Source organism: Ochotona curzoniae, unplaced genomic scaffold (assembly GCF_017591425.1).
Source record: "Ochotona curzoniae isolate NIBS_2020 unplaced genomic scaffold, NIBS_Ocur_1.0 scaffold_1852, whole genome shotgun sequence".
NCBI lineage: Eukaryota > Metazoa > Chordata > Mammalia > Lagomorpha > Ochotonidae > Ochotona > Ochotona curzoniae.
Genome location: NW_024467087.1, coordinates 3,264,593 through 3,285,692, shown reverse-complemented (window position 1 = coordinate 3,285,692; position 21,100 = coordinate 3,264,593). Strand labels below are relative to the sequence as shown.

Genomic DNA, 21,100 nt, shown 5'->3' with positions numbered 1-21,100 from the left:
GTGCATTTGTGTACAATTTGTTTATGTATGAATGAATGAATGAATGCTATAAGGCAGTTTACAGTGGGGGGTGTGCTTCACTTGAGATAATGTATTTTTAAAACCAAACATGCATTATTTATTTTTTAGGCAAAGTAATAGGAAAAAATGGAAAACTGATTCAAGAGATTGTGGACAAGTCAGGAGTTGTGAGGGTGAGGATTGAGGCTGAAAATGAGAAAAACGTTGCACAAGAAGAGGTATGTTGCAATATGTGTTTCTGCTTTGTCTAATAGAAGTTTTAGTTAACGTTAATTTAGAGGCCTCTGTAATATGTACATAATATGAACATAAATACTCTGAACGATCAGGCATGTCTGATGTAACTCGTTATATATTTGAACATAATGATCTCTGGCCTCCTGTGATGTGACTTTGGGTAGATCACTTTAACCTTTGCAAGTTTCTTTCAAATGGGTAGGCATACATTTAAAAAATACACAATGTACATCGTTGGACCTGGACACTAATGACACATGAATGAAATGCAGGAAATTTTCTGTTGCTGATAGAGCATTTTCAAATGTTAATTTTGCTGGAAAAAAGACAAAATTGGGACACAGTTATGTTTTCTGGCATTTATCTTCGGCTGCTTTAGTTTGGGAGCTGGGTTGGTATATATGTTTAAATTTGAGAGTGAGGTGGGGGAGAAACCTCTCTCTTCGCCAAGGTCCGTGTCTCCAGGTTGGTGACCCTGATCTTTATCTTCCTGCATAGATGCCTTTCTGCACTGGTTTACTTGCTGAAACTCCTGTCTCCTCAAAGTGTCCTAGTTTTCATATATCTAGCCTTTCAGGAAAGTTTGTTTTAGAAGAGGCTTAGAACCTGTAAGATTGCTTCATAAGTTTTGTGTTCTGTAATTTTATGTACCAAAGCTGCTATAATTTGTATTCTTAAAATATATGATCATTGATATAATAATGTAGCTACCTAAAATTCTTAACATTTGGATTTTTTTTTTATCTTTCACGTTTTTTAACCAAGGAAATTATGCCACCAAATTCGTTACCTTCCAATAATTCAAGGGTTGGAGCCAATACCTCGGAAGAAAAAAAACATTTAGATATAAAAGAAAACAGCACCCATTTTACTCAACCCAACAGTACAAAAGTCCAGAGGGTAAGAATTATTTGTCACTTTGAGTTATACTCTGTTCAGTCAAATATCACAATGGGTCTTTTGGGTACTTTCTCTGGTTACTTATATGATGCTTATGTTCTGTTTTTTCAAATCCGACTGCCAGGTTATGAAGTACCGCAGATGAACTTGACACATACTTTTCAGCTTATTCACAGTGACATAGCTTATGGTGTAAATGCAAAATAACAGTTATACTTACTAGTTGCACTTTTCATTTGAGGGTGGTCTTTTTTTTTCTGTTCTTTCTTTAAATTTTCAGGTGTTAGCAGCTCAAAATGTACCTTCTTTTAAATGCATTTGTTACTTAAAACCATGTTTTAGAGCCTTAGCTTCATTATGTGGACTAACCTAACTATTTAGAAATGGGTTTAGAAGGCCTACAGTGAAAGTCTTGCATTCACACTTGTGTGTATCATTGTTATAGTTAATGACATCACTTGCGTTCCTTATACTGCTTTAGGTATTAGTGGTTTCAACCACTGTAGCAGGGGAATCCCAGAAACCTGAACTTAAGGCTTGGCAGGTAGGAAAACATTCCTTGAAAAATACGTTTGAAGTTTAGATTTGAATGTTTAGTCTCCTTGTTGAAGAATGCAAGTGATCTTCATGGTTGGTACGGGTGCAGGAGTGTTTATGGTTGTGAATTTATTTTCCTAACCATAAAGCTCAACACCTGCTCCGCCTTCTCCTACACACTCTGCAGAAACTGGAGTCACACTAAGGTACTTGGAGTTTTCTTAACGTCATCATACTCTGTTGCTTGTGTAGGTTTACTCTGCCTGGAATATTCTCTCTCCCCTACTAGCCACATCACTGACCTTATGCTGTGAAGGTGTTCTGTACTGTGTGCTGTTCTCGCACCCTCCGCCGGGTTGCAAGCCTTTCCCCTCTGTCCTTGAATGCGCTCACACCTGGTTTAGTACTTACCTATGGAGAGAGATGCTTGCCCCCGAGAGCTGTTGATGAGGAAGATGCCATGATTCCCAAGAGATTAAAAGCACAACTGCCATTTTACAAAGAGAAGTGTAACTGAAAGTGGATTGGATGTTCTTACAGCATGGGAAATCACTTTTTCTTGGTGTCTGTGTTGAAGGCCACTGTCCTTTCTTCCTTTGGATTTGCTATCCAGCCTCGCTGAAGCAGTTCCCGGATACTCCCACAGTTTGGACACAGCGAAAATAATTTTATTTGTTCCAAAATAAATCTAAATAGATTTAAAAGCTGATTTTAGTGATAATCAACCTATTGGAAGAATATGGCATTTATTCCTTCATATGATATTTCGTAAAACAGTGAAATGAGTAAATGCCTTCGTAACAGAATTGGGGAAAGTCAACACCCAAAAGGAAAGAGAGCCTGATCTCCAGGAAGGAGCTTTGATTCTTAAGCCTGTTCAGCTCGTACTTCACACGTTCTTTGGTGTAGAGAAGCCATGGGAAGCCTGTAGGTTTTCAGTGGCACCTGACTTTTCAGATGGTTGCTATACTAGCAGGCCTACTGAATCCTCAGCCTGTAAACAGTGTTTGCTAATTCTTCGATGTTACTCCCCACCAATAGCTACATTCCTGTGAAGAGAAAAAAAATCCGTTTTAATTCCCTCATGGCTTTAAGATGTGTGTGATACCCTGATTGGATGCAGACCACAGCAGCGCGACTGTAGCCAGACCAAGCAAATGCAAGTTATTCAGAGTGGTACTTGGCTCAAAAATACAGCTTCGTACTTTGTCTCACCTTTAAATTTGCCTGAAAGTTAAAATGTATCCACACCGAAATTATCATATGATTTTCATTGGTCTCTTGTGAGTATCAGTAACAAGGTGCATTTCTTCAAAAGCAAGGTGTTGAACTGCTCACCAAGTTGAATGTCTGTCATTGTTGCCAGCTACTACTTACACAACTGTTCAGGCTTCATAGCTTGTAACAAGAAATAGATTGTCATTTATACTGATGAACTAAAGGAACACTTTATGCTCTTTAAAAAATCTATACTTACATTAAAGTATACTTTATGCAGAAAGAGAAATGCAAACTTTCTTTGTAAGGCAGTCTTTTACAATGTTTCGAGTATATTACTGAAATGTGAGCCTACTAAACTTTATGTTCATAGATGCACCTAGGTGTTCTTGTGTTAGCAGATGAATTGTTGAGCTTTCATTTCTTTTGTTCCATTGCGCTTTGTTTCGTCTTGATCAATAACAATAGCAAATGGATATGGTTTTTATTTTTGTGTCTCTGCTATCTAATTTTGAAATTTTTAAGTATGGTAAATGAATTAGAATTTTTCAAGCTATTCATTTATTTACTTATATATCTTATATTAGAATTTGTATAATTCTGAATCTTATGTTTGTGGATTTTGCCAATATTTGATAGTAGTCTGTAAAACACTGGGAACATTTAAAGGACTACTCTGTTGATTCATCTTTATTCGCAGATGTGCAAAGTATATTAGCTATATTTGCTTTCATGCATTAATTATACTTCTAACAAACTTGTATACTTCCTGTTTACCAGTCCCTGTGCTAGGGATTGAGTCACTCTTTACATTTTTCAGATTAGTTCTTCATTTTTTCTTTAACACTTTAGTTGAATGTTTATTTCTCAAATTAACAGAATGTGTGTGTGTGTGTGTGTGTGTGTGTGTGTGTGTGTGTGTGTGTGTGTGTGTGTTGTGATATAGTTCCTTAGGCTGAGGGATTTCCCCTTGCACCCTCTCCCTCCCCACAGCCCCTCCCACTGTTTTCTCCTATATTATAAAAATAGTAGTCCTTCATTATTTGTATAGACTTGTTGTTGTAATTTTTTTTCAGGGTATGGTACCATTTGTTTTTGTTGGAACAAAGGACAGCATCGCTAATGCTACTGTTCTTTTGGATTATCACCTGAACTATTTAAAGGTGAGAACCAAATTTCTAATCCTTTTGCACTAATATATAAAAACTCTATAGTAAGTTTTTCAGCAGTTCAGCAATTAGGATTAATTCAGCTTGTATGCAGCAATGTATGATCAGCAAATAGAGAAAATGCTCACTTTCATTTGCTTTAAAATTGTTCTGAAAGCAACTCAGTTTTTCATCATTACAAATATAAGATTGATATATTTATTGTTAATCAAAATCCTCTGTGTCTGCTTATCCTTAAGAGCTTACATTCCATTTAGGTAATCTTGTACAGAGCCTTCTAATCTAGATGGTCTTTGCTAGATTTTCTGATTTGTTGCCAGCCAAATCTGTGTCAGTAACACGTTGTTGTACCTTTTATGTCACTTAATAAGGAAATCTCTGCATTGCATAAAATCATCCTCTGCACATAAACATGTATCTATATATTTGATTATTCAGATTGTAAATGATTTATTTCTTCTTGTATTCGCCCATCTTAGTATCTGTCAGTTATGCCTCCTCTAGGTTTCTAGGTTGCAGCCTGGAGGCTGTAATGTGTAGTGGACAGAGCATTGGATTGCCAGTCTAGTGATTTGCTTCCTTTCTTTGGCCGTGAACTAGCTATGCAACTTCAGGCAAGTTCCTTCCCTAGATTGGTTGCATTTTGAATGCTTTTTAGCCAAAATGTTCTGACTTAACAAAATGGAATTTTATCCATTTTCTGCAGTTTCTTCTTTATTTCCATACGTATCAAAATTATGTAGCTCATGTTACATAGTCTTTAAAAAATAATCAAACTTTCTGTTTCGCTTGTGTTGCTCTTCAAGAATTCTGGATAATTTCTTGAAGAAATACAAGGAAGTGATTTTTGTCTTGGGCGTTTCATCCATGTTGTGGTGGTAGGCTGATTAAAGGTGGGAAGGCTTCATCTAGCAAGGTTTGCATGGGTCGGGTGCCTGTTTGATTTGCTTACGTGTTTTTTGTTTTACAGTATGTTATATCTAACATTTTGCGTGTTTTTCTTTATATTTCTGAACTAACTACAAAGATCTGGAGAGTTAAGGATGTATTATATCAAACCCTTTGTTCTTTTGACTGATGTTCTCTTAAATAATTTTCTTGTTCACAGTTCTATGTCTTTTTTCATTATTATCAGCTGTCTTGTTGCCATTCTTTCCCATCTGGCAACTCTCACCAAAAGTGATTACTTGTCCCAATGAAATAACCTAGAATGCAATTCTGTTTTGCAAGATATACCCAATACATGTACTGTATCTTTGGAGGAAGGAAGCCACCATCTGCAGTCTTCTTTTTCTCAAGTCCTAGGCAGAGTAGGGTATGGTTCACAGCACAGATGAAAGTCATTGAGATGCCACCTGAGCATTCCTCACCACATGTCATACCAAGGACTAGGGAATTTAGTTTTACAGTGCCTTCTTCAATGACTGTTCATAAAGACCAGAGATGGCCTATGTTCAGTCTGCGGGCCATGGAAGAGCCACAAAATCATTTGATCTGATCCTGCCAAGGCAATTGCAGGAAGGACTCAAAATTCAGTACATCTATAGCAGTCTTAATTTTTTATGTTGATAGTTTTGAATGGCCTACAGATGATTTTGTAAGCATGCAGTTGGTCCTTGCCAGAAAAAAGGGTTTCCCACTCCTGGTTTAGACAGTCACTTCAATGACCTTTGCTTAAATGAGACATCAGTGGTACCATAGGAAGGGATCTGATTCCAAGTAGCCTGTCAGTTAAATGTTTACAGATCGGTTAGCAAGACGGGTTTGAAAGGAGGCTTCATCTGGATTTGATAGAACCCAGTGTATTGGAAGCAGTTTGTGGCCTCAGACATTTATTTTGGTCAGCTAAATTTATGCTGTTTCTTGATCTTACAGAGTTGTGGTCCTCTAGAGTTTTGAATGCGTGCTAATACCCCTTGATGCTTTGGTCAGATATTAAGTAGTTTTTTTTTTTTTCCGCTTAAGTAAGGAATATTAGCATTTTCGGTTCATGGATAATTGTCATTCCTTAATTGTATAATCTTACCCAAATTAAGTATATTCATATTTTCTTTTAAAACAAAAATAGGCCTATACTCAATGCTTTTGTAAACTTAAGTCATTATCTTGGAAATCTGTTTTAATAAAAATAACTTCAACATGAGGTTTTTAAGGTTAGTTGTTTCATCTTAAATGTTATTGATCTGTATTCATAAATTTTAGCATTGTTTTATTCAATGTCTTCTCATCAAAAAGTCCCAAATCTATCATATCTGCCTTAGAAGAATAGAATAATAGTGTCAAATCAAATGACTTTAAGTTCTGTTTAGTATAATTGTAACATAGCATGTTTTGGTGATGTCTAATACAGGATATAAATAATCTCTTCCCTGTGGTCATTTTCTTTTTAAGGAGACCTTTTACTTTCCTGACAATTCTGTGTGATGCTGTTTACTGTAAATTTAGAACTGAAATTGAAGTATTTCTAGTATACTTTTTATCTTTCTGAAAAGGAGAAAGATATTATTAAGTAAAATGTCAAATTATTTTTACTCGTCTCTTGTATATTTTAAATAGGAAGTAGACCAGTTACGTTTGGAGAGATTACAGATTGATGAGCAGTTGCGACAGATTGGAGCTAGTTCTAGACCACCACCAAATCGTGCAGATAAGGAAAAAGGCTATGTGACTGATGATGGTCAAGGAATGGGCCGAGGGAGTAGACCTTACAGGAATAGGGGGCACGGCAGACGCGGTCCTGGATACACTTCAGGTACAAACTAAGCATTTTACTCAGTAACTTTATCTTTTCCTAGACTTAATAGCTGCTAACCTCTAATACTCATTAGTACCCCATTTTAACAGTTTCTCACTACATGGTTTCCAATTCCCAGTGGGTCATATGGTGTTGTAAGAGACAATAAAAACCTGATGACAAAGCGTGTAGTTCCCAGGGCAGGTATGGGTACTGTCCATGTTCTGACTGGGGATCCATCTGCTTAATCCCTGTGTACTGATGTCCCAGAGGCCTCTCCTGATTCTATTACTGGGTAGCCATTTGTACATTTCATTTGTACTACGGCTGATTTTATGCCAGGCATGTGCTGGTCAGTTTTGACTGCAGTATCCTATGGGTCATGGAATGATTTCCAAGTGGCATGGTCAAAATCAGGCCTAGGCACAGTCAAGAAGTATGCAGAGTTTCTCTTTGCCTTTCCAGCTCTTCTGTCCTTGGTTCTTTCTATTCTCTCTCCCAGTACTTTTCAGTGAACCTGGTCCCCCCTGCCAGTGCAGTGCCTATTGTCTTTTTGCTCAACTATGTATCTACTATGTAACTTTCTAATTTTGGTATACGGTATAATCCATCTCACAAATATTTGCATTTCAAAAAAAAAAACTCTTAACATGGGAAAACCTACAAGATCCACAGGAATGAAGCTATAATGATGAAGCTAGAATTGGGCGTTAGCTCCAACAGAGGAAGAGAGAGAGAGGTACTAGAGTGATATTCTGGAGTCCGGAAGGGTCGCCTACGCTTAGAGCCAGCCTTGAGCCTAACCCACCCCCTCTCCCAACAGTCTGTTCTTTTGCCTATGAATTTTGCCCACACTGTGGAACTCTTTTCCCCTATTTCCATCTCCTGTGGTTTAATCCCCTGACACAATGGTTTATTAGAGTAACACTTTTATTAATGATCAGTTGGTCTCTTGGGAGTGGGAGGGAAAATTATGAAATGAGCATCAGGGAGACATTTCCCTTTCAACAAGGTCCAAACCCTGCCCCTCTTTGGAGACAGTTGTCACAATGGCCTTTGGCACATCTCTGAACAAAAATGCATCCATTACCCTCTCTCTGTGGCCCAGTCTTGTTAAAAGGAGCTCTCGTCAGTGAGGTTTTGTTTGTCGGATGTTGAATTTACCTGATGTAGACAACCTTTCCTCTAGAGAGCACAGATGTGTAAAGGAACACAGCTGGTTAATGATATTTGAACTTAGGTGGCAATAATAAAATGCCATTTTCAAAAAGGAAACCCAAAACAGTTTATGATCAAAAATTAGCTACAATATTTCAGTGCCCTTCAATTTGAATTTAAAAGCTTTATGTTTTACAAACTGGAAGATGATTGTTTTGTTTTGGGGGGCTTACAAATTGAGAAAAGCATTGCATTACCCCCCTGAAACATCTCTGGAAGCTTCTTTTAACCTTTTTTTTTTTTAAGTTGGACAATGGTATATAACTTTTAACTCTCGATAGGAACTAATTCTGAAGCATCAAATGCTTCCGAAACAGAATCTGACCACAGAGATGAACTCAGTGATTGGTCATTAGCTCCAACAGAGGAAGAGAGGGAGAGCTTCCTTCGCAGAGGAGACGGCCGGCGGCGTGGTGGGGGAGGAAGAGGACAGGGAGCAAGAGGACGTGGAGGAGGCTTCAAAGGTACAGAGGCTTGCATTAGTAATGAACAAAGCATGGAACTCCTGATGATGTGATGAAATAGTATCAGGAGCTCATCTTTGTCCTATGGTGATTAGGGCAAAACAGGCTCGTATTTTTGTGGTACCTAATAAAATCGTAGATAGCCTTCCTTTATGGTTCGTGTAGAACACGAGATTAAACATTGCTTCTTTGGAGATTCTAAACGCATCTGGTTGCTATTTCATATTGACCCTTAACGCTGGTGATGCAGAATTGTAATAATTTTGGAATATTTGTTTGCAGCAAGCTACGTTATTAACTGTTATGTAATTAGAAATTTTTGACTGTTGATTACACACTAGAGCCAATGGTTTGTCTAAATAGAAGGTGGGAAGTAAGAATCAATAACTGTTAAACTTTTGGAAAACCTTGCTATAGGAAACGACGATCACTGCCGGACGGATAACCGCGCACGTAACCCAAGGGACGCTAAAGGAAGGACAGCGGACGGGTCCCTTCAGGTAAACTCTGAGTCACTGCAGTGTGCAAGGGCGAGATCTGGAAGTTGATGTTTATGTTTATACAGATATAGAATTACAGATTGAGTATATGTGACATACTTTCCCTTCAACATTACAATTGTATGTAGTTTTACACCTTGATGAAAACTACACAGATAAGATTTCTCTAGGGAATGTGCAATCTATGTATTTGTGAAGCCTTGACAGTAACGTTGCAATTTTAATAACCTGTTTGTGAGCCCTCACTTCGCCCAAAGAAGAATCATCCTAGAAAATAAGAAGAGTAAGCTCTGTGGCTACGTCCTCCCTTCCGTTACAGGCGCACGGTATTTAAATGAGGAAAAGAAAGTTCTGTCTCAGAGCAATGCTCACGACAGCTGCTGCTCGGCACAGCTCCGTGCTGCCTCAAGGAGCTGCTAGCTCACACACAGGGACTCTGAGGGCCCCCGTCATCCTCAGTGGGAAACGCCCAGAGCGATGGTTTTTCAGTTTTGAGCATGTCTAGGCATCTTTGGCTAAGTGCTTTGTGTGTGTGTTATCTCATTTCTTCATCCAGCAGCTCACTGTTGTTGAGCAAGCTGAAGCTTCAGTCCTGTGGTCACGGTCACATAGCTGGTATATGGGGAAGATACTCACAGCTTGGGGTCTGATTCTCAGAATGAACATTGCCCATTTCTATAACGTTCAGCTCTCAAGGCAAGTAGTTAGGGTTCTTGCTAATTGTGTAACTACAATTCAACATTCTAGAACCACACTCAACATTAAAGACCTTACGGTGAAAACCTTGCAATGGAATATTCCTAGGATTTCATAGCAGCTTTCGTTTTTTAAAGAAATAACCAGAAACATTAATTTTCTTGGAGAGACAGATTTACAGAGAGACAGAAAGAAAGATCTTTCATCTGCTGTTTTACTCCCCAAATGACTACAGCAGCAAGAGCTGAACCAATTCTAAGCCAGGAGCCAGGACCTTCTTCCAGGTCTCCCACGCAGGTGCAGGGTCCCAAAGACCTGGGCCATCCTTCGCTGTTTTCCCAGGCTATAAGCAGGGAGCTAGATGTGAAGTGGAGTAGCCAGGGCACGAACAGGTACCCATATGGGATGCCAGCTGGCACTTGCAGGTGGAGGATTCGCCAGTTGAGCCATAGTACCGACCACTTAGCAGCTAAGTGTTAAGTATTAGTGGGTTAAGGACTTATAGAAAAATTCTTGTGCCTAGCTAAGAAGATTGACAAATAAATGTCTATGCATGTCATTTACAAAAATATAAAGTATATATGTACCGTTTAGGTAATTCCCCACTGAATTTGGTGGTCTTAACAGTCTGACCCTGTTAGTTAAAAGTATGCATAGTTATATTTAAAATGCAGTATTGAATAACACAGTTATGTTTTCTGTATGAAAGTAGGTGGAAGATCAAAGCACTGAACCTTTGATGACCCAACACTTAAACATACTTTTAACTTAAAAATCAACCATTTGGGGGTATTTTTTAGCACTTTTACTGAAAGCAAATAGATACTTAAGAGTTGTTTAAGATCAATTTGTCATGGTTTTCCTTTGGTATAACATCTAGATTTCTATTAACTATGTTCAGTGTTTGCCCTTAAATTATTTTGTAGTTCTTCAAAAAAACTTTTTTTTAACTTATTTTTTGTTATTAGAAAGACAAATTTACAGAGAGGAGAGACAAAGATCTTCCATCTGCTAGTTCACTCCCCAAATGATTGCAATGGGCAGAGCTGAGTTGTTCTGAAGCCAGGAGTGTCCTCCTGGTCTGTTATGTGAGTGCAGGGTCCCAAGGACCAGCTCATCCTCCGCTGCTTTCCCAGGCCATAAGCAGGGAGCTGGATGGGAAGGGAGCACCCAAGACATGCGCCAGCACCTAGATGGGGTCTCAGTGCCTGTAGATGGAGGATTAGCCATTTGGGCTATTGCACCGGCCCCGGAATCTAAGTTTTTAAACTGCATTAATCTTTATGGCCTTCTAGGATTTGTCTTTCCACAAATTATTGTCTCTAAACTTGTTTGTGGAAAAACAAATTAAAATGTGTTTCTCGTGCTTCAAAGAACATAGTATTTTTTTCTCACAATATGTATTTACCATGACTTTCTGGAAGATCTGTCCTACAAGCTAGAAACCGGGGCTCGTGTTGTTCTGCTGTAAGCTGATGGAGTTCACAGTGTAGAGAAACACATCTGGGACGGATGTAAAGCTGCGAAGTAAAGGCTAATCAGTGAGTTCTTGAGTTCTTAACCTGCTTGTCAGGATAAGTAGGCATTATTTTTTCTCCTAGGTATCAAAATCTTTGGAGAATAATCATTTTGAACTCTAGTGTTAGGGTCATGTATAACAACTGATAATCGGTACTAGCATTTGATTTTAACCGTTTCCTACAGTTTTATTCTGCTTAAAAGAAGACGTGGTAGGAGTGTGAGTGTGTCTCTTAACTTATGCAATGAGATGACCGTTGTGTTCCAGTTCAAGAAGAGTGCTTTAAAATGAAACCCAATAAAGACTCACTCCTTGCACTTCTTACATTATCATCTCCATTTCCCATATGATATGTAGCCTTTACACTTTTTGTCAGGCCAGTGACATGAGGATATGATCTGTATATATAACAATTATAACTTGTTTTAGATCAGAGTTGACTGCAATAATGAAAGGAGTGTCCACACTAAAACATTACAGAATACCTCCACCGAAGGTAATCGGCTGCGCACGGGTAAAGAGCGTAACCAGAAGAAGGAAAAGCCAGACAGCGTGGATGGTCAGCAACCACTCGTGAACGGAGTACCCTAAACCGCAGAATTCGGAAGTTCTATTTCCTATACCATTTCTGTAATTCTTATTCCATATTAGAAAACTTTGTTAGGCCAAAGACAAATAGTAGGCAAGATGGCACAGGGCATGAAATGAACACCAATTCTGCTAGGAATTTTTTGTTTGTTTTTGGTACTGACCATAAGCAACACTTTTGACATTTGCACAAAAACATCTTGAAATTTGGATTCTTGCTTTTAAATATACTTAGCACTTCAGGGCGGGATTTTAGTTTTATCTTTCAAAGTACTGAGCAGTGATATTCTTTGTTAATTTGGACCATTTTCCTGCATAGAGTGAGAACTCACCAGTACATTTCAATTTTTGGAATAAATAGCATTTATGGTAATCATACTAGACTTCTATACTCAGTCTCAGAAAAGTCTCCATGAAATGCTATGTCATTTCATGTCCTGTGTCAGTTTATGTTTTGGTCCACTTTTCCAGTATTGTTGTGGACCCCGAGATGTGTGTGATGTGACATTTGTCATTTTCATTAGCAAAAAAAAAGTTGTATGATCTGTGCCTTTTTTATATCTTGGCAGGTAGGAATATTATATTTGGATGCAGAGTTCAGGGAAGATACGTTGGAAACACTAAATGGTCAAGATGTAGCAAACCCTGTCAAATTAGTACTTTCTAGAACAATGCATGCTTTGCATATTTTTTCTTACATAAACATCAGGTTAGGCAGTATAAAGAATAGGACTTGTTTTTGTTTTGTTGCACTGAAGTTTGACAAATAGTGTTATTGAAAGGGATGTGTAATTTTTATGTATAGACTGGAGAAGAAATAACTATTCTTCATTTGAGAGAGGCACAAATGTTTTCAGCTAGGAACAATTCTGGGGCGAAAGTCAGTAGAATATGCCTGCTCTTTGGCCTGATGACCAATTTTAACTTAGATCCTATTTTATTTTGTCCTCCAACTTTTGTGAAGTTTTTCATATTTTGATTTCAAAGTTACTTTTCTGAGATAACGAAGGTCATTTCCATGATAGGCGTAATTATCCAGTAAAATGCAGGTACTTTGTCTAAGGAATTTGGGAAGCAGGTGAAATGTTTTGTAAACTTTGAAATATAAGGCCTGACATATAAGCAGAATCATAAAGCAGAATAGAATCGGTTAACAAGTAACACAATTTTTTGATTATGTTTTTCTCTTTGTTTTTTGATGTGTTCGGTTTCAGTTTTGTTTTTTGTTTTTCTTTTTCAACTAATAAAATTTGATGAGGAAAAATATGTGAAGGACCTTCACTCTTAAGATGTTATATTTTTCTTAAAAAGTAACCCCAAGTTGGGGTACCACTGAATCTGTACAGAGCCGTGCAAGCCGAAGTTCTGCCTCTGATGTGTTTTGTGAGTTTGTTTCTTTGAATTTTCATTTTACAGTTATTTTTCCTTGCATACAAATAAGCATATGAAATGGCAACAAACTGCACATGATTTCACAAATATTAAAAAGTCTTTTAAAAAGTATTGCCAAACATTAATGTTGATTTCTAGTTATTTATTCTGGGAATGTATAGTATTTGAAAACAGAAATTGGTACCTTGCACACATCATCTGTAAGCTGTTTGGTTTAAAATACTGTAGATAATTAACCAAGGTAGAATGACCTTGTAATGTAACTGCTCTTGGGCAATATTCTCTGTACATATTAGCGACAACAGATTGGATTTTATGTTGACATTTGTTTGGTTATAGTGCAATATATTTTGTATGCAAGCAGTTTCAATAAAGTTTGATCTTCCTCTGCTAAATTGATGTTGATGCAATCCTTACAAATGATTGCTTTTAAAGTTTTAAGATAGGAAAAGAAATCTAGAGAAAGTGTTCTGTTACAAAGTGTAACTGTTACCACTGGCGATGTCACATGTCATAGGAAGTTAGCTGTTATCTACCAACTTTGAAGAACTTAAATCTTGTTTAATAAAACAAGTGAAAAATCCAAGTGGTACAAAAATGCAATGTACCATTACAATATGCACTAAGTCTCTTTTTTTACCAAGGCTGAATCCAGCAAGGCGCTAACTTGCTTAAATGTGAAATACTAACTTCTAAAACTGTAATTTGATTCACATGTTTTCAAATGGAGTTGGAAGTTGATTCATATTTCAATATTTGTGTGCTAAACGTGTATGTTTTCAGTTCAAAGTCATGATGTTTTTAAAATCTTATTAAAGTTTCAGAATCTGAAGATTGTTTATCTAGATGTAAATTTTTATTAAAAACTTGCACTTACGAAAAAGCAAAAAATTAGTCTGACAGATGTTTGCTCCGGCTTTACATTTCCTAACAAAACATAATGGGGGAATGTTACTTATCATGCAAAGCAAACGTATGCTGCAAATCATCCTTTCTATGTCCTTAACAGGCAAAAGTGAACATGTGAAAATAATTCTCCATATTCTCACAGCATTTCACCTGTGACCTTTAAAAGGCCCATACATGTAGAAGGTGACAGCACCTAAGTTGCACCTGCTGTTAGAATCTGAAATAACATGGGGCAGCCTTTACACTGATGAGCTTTTTTTAATCAGAAAAAGGAATGCCTATCTGCAATTTTCCATGGTTTCACTGTGGTTCTTCTTTGCGTCTTCACTGCATATCGATGTCAAAGCACAGAGTACTAGCATTCAAAGAAGCTATAACATTCGAAGTTGCCAGTGCAGCCCAAATGTAGTTCTCTAGTCTGACTCCTAACAGGGCCCCTCAAAAGGAAGGTTGCTGAACCAAAACTGAAGTTGGCTCAGATCCCAATCTGGTGCTTCTTCAGAGATATGCTAACTGCATTCCTATACATGTAGCCTGGAACACAGATGGATAGGGTACTCATCAGTCCTCGATTTAGTAAACACTGGCCCAAGAGACACAACTTGTAATATGGTCCACTCCTCAGCAAACTAACATCCCTGACAGATTTGGGGACTGATGTTGCCACAGATACTGTTGCTGCGTTTCCTGGTCTTAGTCAAACTCTGTTTGTATGGATGTGTCCATTTCCCTTCGCCTAGCGCAGTATGTATAAAAACATTCCAGATGGGTGCAGGCATGGTGATCCCTCCTGGAGGATACTATGCGTTAGTCCTGTTAAGTCTCTGAAGCTGCCTGTACTTCCAAAGTGTGCTGGAATTGTGCAACTAAAACACTGTCGGGGGTGGGCATTATGGGGAGGCAGATTATGCTACCACTCGGGATACTTGCCTGCATTCAGGGCTCATGGCTCTTCTGTGCTTCCGATCTTGGCAGTGTACACCCTGGGGGGCAGCAAATAACCCAGCTACTTACCTGCCACCTACACGAGAGACCCAGATGGAGTTATTGGTCCCTGGCTTTGGCCTGGCCCGGCCTAGACCCAGTTCTTGCGGGTATTTGTGGAGCAGATCAGAGGTAGAAGACCCTTATTTCTGTGTTGCTCTGCCTTTCAAAATTAAAAGAAAAAAATTAAAATTAACTTACCATGAAGTGAGAAAGAAAATATTGCTGTCATGCAAGGTTTATAGCCATTTCCAGGAGGGAGCAGAAGGCCATGCCGCTTCAGATTCCACAGACGTGTTTAGGCAGTGAGGAAGCCCGGCGTCTCCGCTCCCCACCCCCAGTTAGATATCATTGTGGTTTTACTAGTGGCTACCAGGGCACTTACAATGCCACATGATGGAACTATTTACAACCATTACTAGCGCTTGACATCCAATCCTAGAGCACTGTGATGGCAGCTCTTGGGGCACGGGCGCTCTAACCGTGTGGCTTAAGCGTGCTTGAAACGTGGCTCCTCGGGATTTGCATTTTAAGTGTAGAATGCACAACATTTTGAAGACCTTGATCAAAGAAAAGAATGAAAAAAATCTCACTTTTACAAATTTAATCATTGGAATGTTAATGTTTGACATCTATTAACTAACTCATTAAAATTGTACCTATTCATTTTTACATTTTTAGTGACTGTTAAATCATTTAAAATTACATATGCAGGTCACATTATACTTAAACGGGTGGGGATAGAGAAGCAGAGGCAGGCCACTCACACAGAGACATTGCACAGCCTAATAAGGGAAAGCCACTGGCCTCTCTGACACTGTATGAAGGGGCTGTGGCCTGTAGGCCTGTGTGCATGTTACTGACCAACACATCCTGCCTGCACCGGGGAATGCTGCTCAAGCATCTACAGAACAATGGTCTCCAATCCAACATCCACATCCTGCAGTGGATTCACTCTACCACATCTCTCAGATGACTGTCAGGGCACCATTGGAAAAGCATGAGTCACTCTAGTAATTGAAGTGTTTTGTATGCAGATTAGTTAAGCATGTTCAAGGAATGGAATTCTGAGGTAAGAGCATTAAGGTAGCAGAAAATAAGCTCTGCACAAGACTACCATCCTAAAGCCCGGTGAGGCTTCTTTTTACTCCCAAAAGCTCAAAAAGGATCACAGAATTAAAACCAATACCTTTGAGAAAAGACTGCTATCTGATTGATACTGACACAGTTGTAACTTAAAGGCAGCACCCTGTTAGGCCAGAACTTAAATCACTGAGGAACTATGATGGTGCTGCTTTGGAGAGTGTGGGAAACTGGGGATTGGGTCCAGCTGGTGTTCCTGGAGTGTCTTTCCCATCAGAATGAAGAACGGCCATCCTGCACCATTTAGAGCCCTGGACAGAACCTGGTGTGGAGCATCTGGTGAGGGAGCAATGGGACACAGTTCCAGTTTCAGCATCACAGTATAGTTTAGAATTGAGTGACAATACCTTAACACTTGGCCAAGTGTGACAAGCAGGAGTAGGGAGTAAAAATTTTATCCTCCACTAGTTGCAAGTCAAGTCAATTCCAAGGAAAGGTATTTGCCCACCCAGTAGGTACTGAGATAGCTCTGCTGCCTACCATGTCAAGTATAGGCTCAATGCCAGCCTTGGTTTCAACAATTCGTAGTATATGTAGAAGCCTGTTGACTGATGGAATAGTCCCTTCCATGGTAAACAATTTCAATGGAATGCTAGCCTATCTTGATAGTGGTAAGTGTTGACAAGCAGTGGCAGTGCTACTCTGAATATATGCCTAGAACTTCAGTTGCTTTTGGCAACAAAGCATTCTGCTCACTGATGAATGAAATATACCTTTACATACATTGATGGGCTTCTGTTAAAGGATTCACCCCTTGCTCAGAACATTAGGCCACCAAACACAAGATTTAAAATCATACAGATGCCATTCACCCTATGGAAACAAACATACCTCATGCACGGGCTCAATTAAAAAGCTGTATATGTAGTTTTCTCCAAGAAAGGACCACAGATTAAGAAAAATCATAGCATCTGGAGAGACCAAGTCAGTTAAGCTTGTGAAGCATCTTGTGCATGGTGACCTATGGGATCCATGTTCAGACCTACCGCAAGAACAAAACTGTTGTGAAGAGCTGTGATTCAACATACAGAGAAGCTACTGACAGGCCCAGAGCCTGCACTCCTTGGCTGCTGCGTAAGCTTGCAATTCCAGGTAAATGCGGCATGGTGCTACGTGGGAACTGGCTCATGCTGAATGATTTAAGTATGTGTTCCTTGCCCCTACACATGGGTATGCAGAAGGTCCTGACTGCTTTGGACACATACTAATCAGGTTGCTATCCACTTCTCCCAGGTAGTGCACTTGTATTTAAGGCTTTGACTGGCTCACCTTTGCTATATATTTGAATGTCCCTAATTTCATGACAACTGAACTTATAGGCATGGTCAAGCAGCAGTGCACCAATGGCCTTATAAGTGTGGAGTTCACTGACTCCTGTGTTCCTTTCCACTCCGGTGAATCAGGTGCAACTGTGCTAGAAATACCAGCTCCTGCAACAACTGTGTTGGTCTTTTCAACAACAAGCTCATTGTTGGGAACTAGCAAAATTCTCTAGATGTGTACACTGACACATCCCTTGTCTTTGTGCAGGTCCTCTGATAGGTAGAAGCCAAGACAGGATTACGTGTGTGATACAGTTTTTGGATAAACAGTTGTGAAGGATGACAAGCAGGAAATCCGTGAAAGTCAAGGGAGAATTCAGACTGTGCTGTGGATTTGGCATCGCTGAAACAAAGGGAAGAAAGGAGAATTGAATGGGTGGACCGAAGTACAAACAAGTTCTAAGAGTGTTGCATCCAGGATGCTGGGAGCTCCCTGAGCCACATCTTTAAAGGGACTCATTTCAACTTCCGAGCCCACTCTGCTTGTGCCCTGCGAAAGCAGCGCAGGGGTAATTCAAGGTCTGCACCCATGAGGGCAACCTGGGGACTTCAGGCTCCTGGCCTCAGATCAGCTCAGCTCCTACCCTGGCAGCCATTTGGCGAGTGAAACTGTGGGTGGAAGACCTCTCTGTCTCTCCTCTCTGTCTCTCCTCTCTGTAAAATCCGCATTTCCAATAGAAATAAATATTTTTTTTAGAAATATCTATTTTAAAGGCACAATTACAAAGAGGAAAGAAAGAGAGGGAGAGAAAAGGAGGAAGAATATTTTTTTCTACTGGTTCAAACCCATATGACCACAGCCAGGAACCTGGAACCCCATCCATGTCTCACGGGTAGGTGCTGGGCTCAAGGATGTGGGTCATTTTGTTCTACCTTACCAGGCACATTAATGGGGAGCTGGATCAGAAGTGGAGCATCCAAAACTCGAATCAGTACCCATATGGGATGCCAGAGTTTGCAAGCAGCGGTTGAACTTCCTATATACCACAATGTTGCCCATAGAATTTTTTTTTTAGACACTAAATTAGAACTCACTTCTTTGTAGCAGGCAAACTAGCAAAAAGCATCACCATGTTGCCCAAGGTGATGGATCCTGATCATTGTTAAGTGTTAGGTGTTGCAGGAAAAGTAAACCGATAAATAAGTTCAAAAGCTATTGGGGATGAAGTTGTGGCACTGCATGTTAAGACACCGTTTGCAGCACCTGTGGTTATTCACAATAGCTGATTGAGATGTGGATGAGCTGGGATAGGCTGCAGCAGAGTGTGGCATACACACAAACCGGGGCTGGGTATGAGCCTGGTGGGAATTATTGGGGGTTGCCCTAACTAGGCTGTGGTACCTGAGTCTGTGGTGGACTGACTGGGATGGGTCACAACACATCAGTTCATGTGAGAGATGGGGTTGAGGTTGAACTGACCAAGCTGCATCCACTGGTATATGCATTGCCTGATGCAAGAGACAGACCAAACCTAACCCTGCATTAGCTGACTCACATGAGTCAAGTCTGAGGGCACCCCAGTCAAGGTTTCTTAGAGAACTCCCCGACTCAGACTGCAGACACAGGGAAAATCACAGGATATGTGGTCTGACATTGGCATTCATGTGTCTGGACTGGGATTCCTCGGTTGCTGATACCTGTGCAGTGGACAGCATGTCCAGATGCACATGGGGGCCATGACGACAGCCAGCTCATCTAGACCAGCTGGAGATGCCAACAGCTCTTCAGAGAATGGAAAGCAGAACAGGTTGGACAATTCTCCTGGTCAAAGTTACAGCTTGCTCCTGGGACTGTGGCTGCACTAAGGTGGACTGTCACCTGGTAAACCTTGGAAGAATTTCTCACCCCTAAAGCAGTGAAATTGACACCTCAGGGCTATTGAAATTACTCAAGTAACACCCTCACAACACTGTTCCTCACATCAAGGTCTCTAGAGTGTCATCAATGGCCTGTCTCCCACTTCCTAGTGCTGATACAGTTTGACAGCGAGGAGCAGCCCTCTTCCCTTCCTTCCCTGTGAATGCAGGGAAAAAAAAAAAACTATGTTACACCCACCTTCTCCACACCTGGCCCTCCCCGCACTAATTAGAGGCCCACATGGACCTACATGCATCCCAGCTATGTAAACAATATTAAAAATAAGTTACAAGACACTGCTTGAAACACTGGCATCCGGTTTGAAGCAGCTCTGCTTCTGATCCAGCTCCCTGCTGATGCACAGGAGGGAACAGCAGATGATGGCCAAAGTGCTTGAGGCCCTGCCGGCCACATGGGAGGCACAGAGGTCCAGAGGTTTTTGGCTTCAGCCTGCTGCAGACCGGGCCATCACAGCTTTCTGGAACATGAACTAGTAGATGAAAGATCTTTAGTGTGTGTGTGTGTGTGTATGTGTGTGTGCGTGCGCGCGCACACGCACCCGAGCACGTACTCATGCACACACAATTGCCCTCTCCATTGTTTTGCCTTTCAAATAAACCAAAGCTATTAATCATTTTGTGGACATTTTTTTAGTCAAATATGTTTTTGAAAAACTGAGGCTTTTTTTGTTAAGATAAAAAGGGATCTGGTGCCATGACATAGCAGGCTAAACCAGCATGCCACACAGGCACTGATTTGCAGCCCATCCAGCTCCCTGCTTGTGACTGGGAAAGCAGTTGAGGACGGCCCAACTGCTTATGACCCCGCACCAGTGTGGGAGACCTGGAGGAAGCTCCTGGATCCTGGCTTCGGCTCGGCTGAGCTCTGGCTGTTGTGGCCATTCGATAAGTGAATTAGCCGAAGGGGGCTCTTCTCTATCGTGTCTTGTCTCTCTGTAAAATCTGCTTTTCAAATAAAAATAAATAAATCTTTTTAAAATATCAGTTTTAGTTTAAAGAGATAAAAGGGTAGTAAGTTTTTTTTTGGTGACACATCCTTAAAAACTAAAGAATGATATTTATAGACGAGAGATGGAGAAATTGCAAAAGAGAGAGCAAGTCACATTTAAAGAATCATTTGAATTTGAAACCTTATCCTTCTTACCCATATGGAATGTGATTAAAACTAGCAAAGACAATACAATAAAATTATTAGAAAACTTTCGGAAGACCAGAACATAGTAAGAATAGGATGACAGCACAGTCATCCACACCACTTACATCCCGGAGTGCGGTAGCTTCCTAATGGAAGCATTGCTCTCTGTAATCGAGTCAGCGGGTATGCCTAACCCAAGGCAATGAGCGGGACTTTGTGGCCACCGAGCACTTTCTGCCACCAAGGCAAGGCGCTGCCCAAGATGGCGCTCACAAAGCGCCCGTGGCTCTTGTGGTGGAGGAGCCGATGGCTTAGTTTGCGTTCATTAACATTCACATTGAACTAGGTACATTTCGTTGCTGGCTAGTTTAGTGAACATGGCAAGAAATTCCCGGCCAAGGCTACAGTCTAAATTCGGTACTCCCTTTTGTCAGGAAGCAGTTATGTTAATGGTGCAGGCCTCAAGCCTCATTAATTTATCAAGCGTCTAAACTGGTCAGGCTTTGCGTGGGGATACGAGCCTACAAGACAGGCGG

The 21,100-nt window shown here is 40.1% G+C and overlaps 1 protein-coding gene across 7 annotated transcripts in view; it reads left to right on the top strand.

Annotated features, from left to right (window-relative positions):
* FMR1 (FMRP translational regulator 1) overlaps window positions 1–14,069 on the top strand; it is a 37,328-nt gene extending 23,259 nt beyond the window's left edge. Inside the window, exons 10-17 of one of the 7 annotated variants that reach the window (XM_040999407.1) lie at window positions 130–239; window positions 1,024–1,158; window positions 1,640–1,702; window positions 3,990–4,076; window positions 6,639–6,834; window positions 8,391–8,498; window positions 8,916–8,998; window positions 11,694–14,069. In XM_040999407.1, coding sequence (XP_040855341.1) covers window positions 130–239; window positions 1,024–1,158; window positions 1,640–1,702; window positions 3,990–4,076; window positions 6,639–6,834; window positions 8,391–8,498; window positions 8,916–8,998; window positions 11,694–11,804 — 893 coding nt within the window. In that variant the 3' untranslated portion in view covers window positions 11,805–14,069. Of the gene's footprint in view, window positions 1–129; window positions 240–1,023; window positions 1,159–1,639; window positions 1,703–3,989; window positions 4,077–6,638; window positions 6,835–8,315; window positions 8,499–8,915; window positions 8,999–11,642 lie in introns of all 7 variants that reach the window. The other 6 variants (XM_040999404.1, XM_040999403.1, XM_040999406.1 and 3 more) reach the window with 6 other exon arrangements.
* Window positions 14,070–21,100: the final 7,031 nt, after the last annotated feature.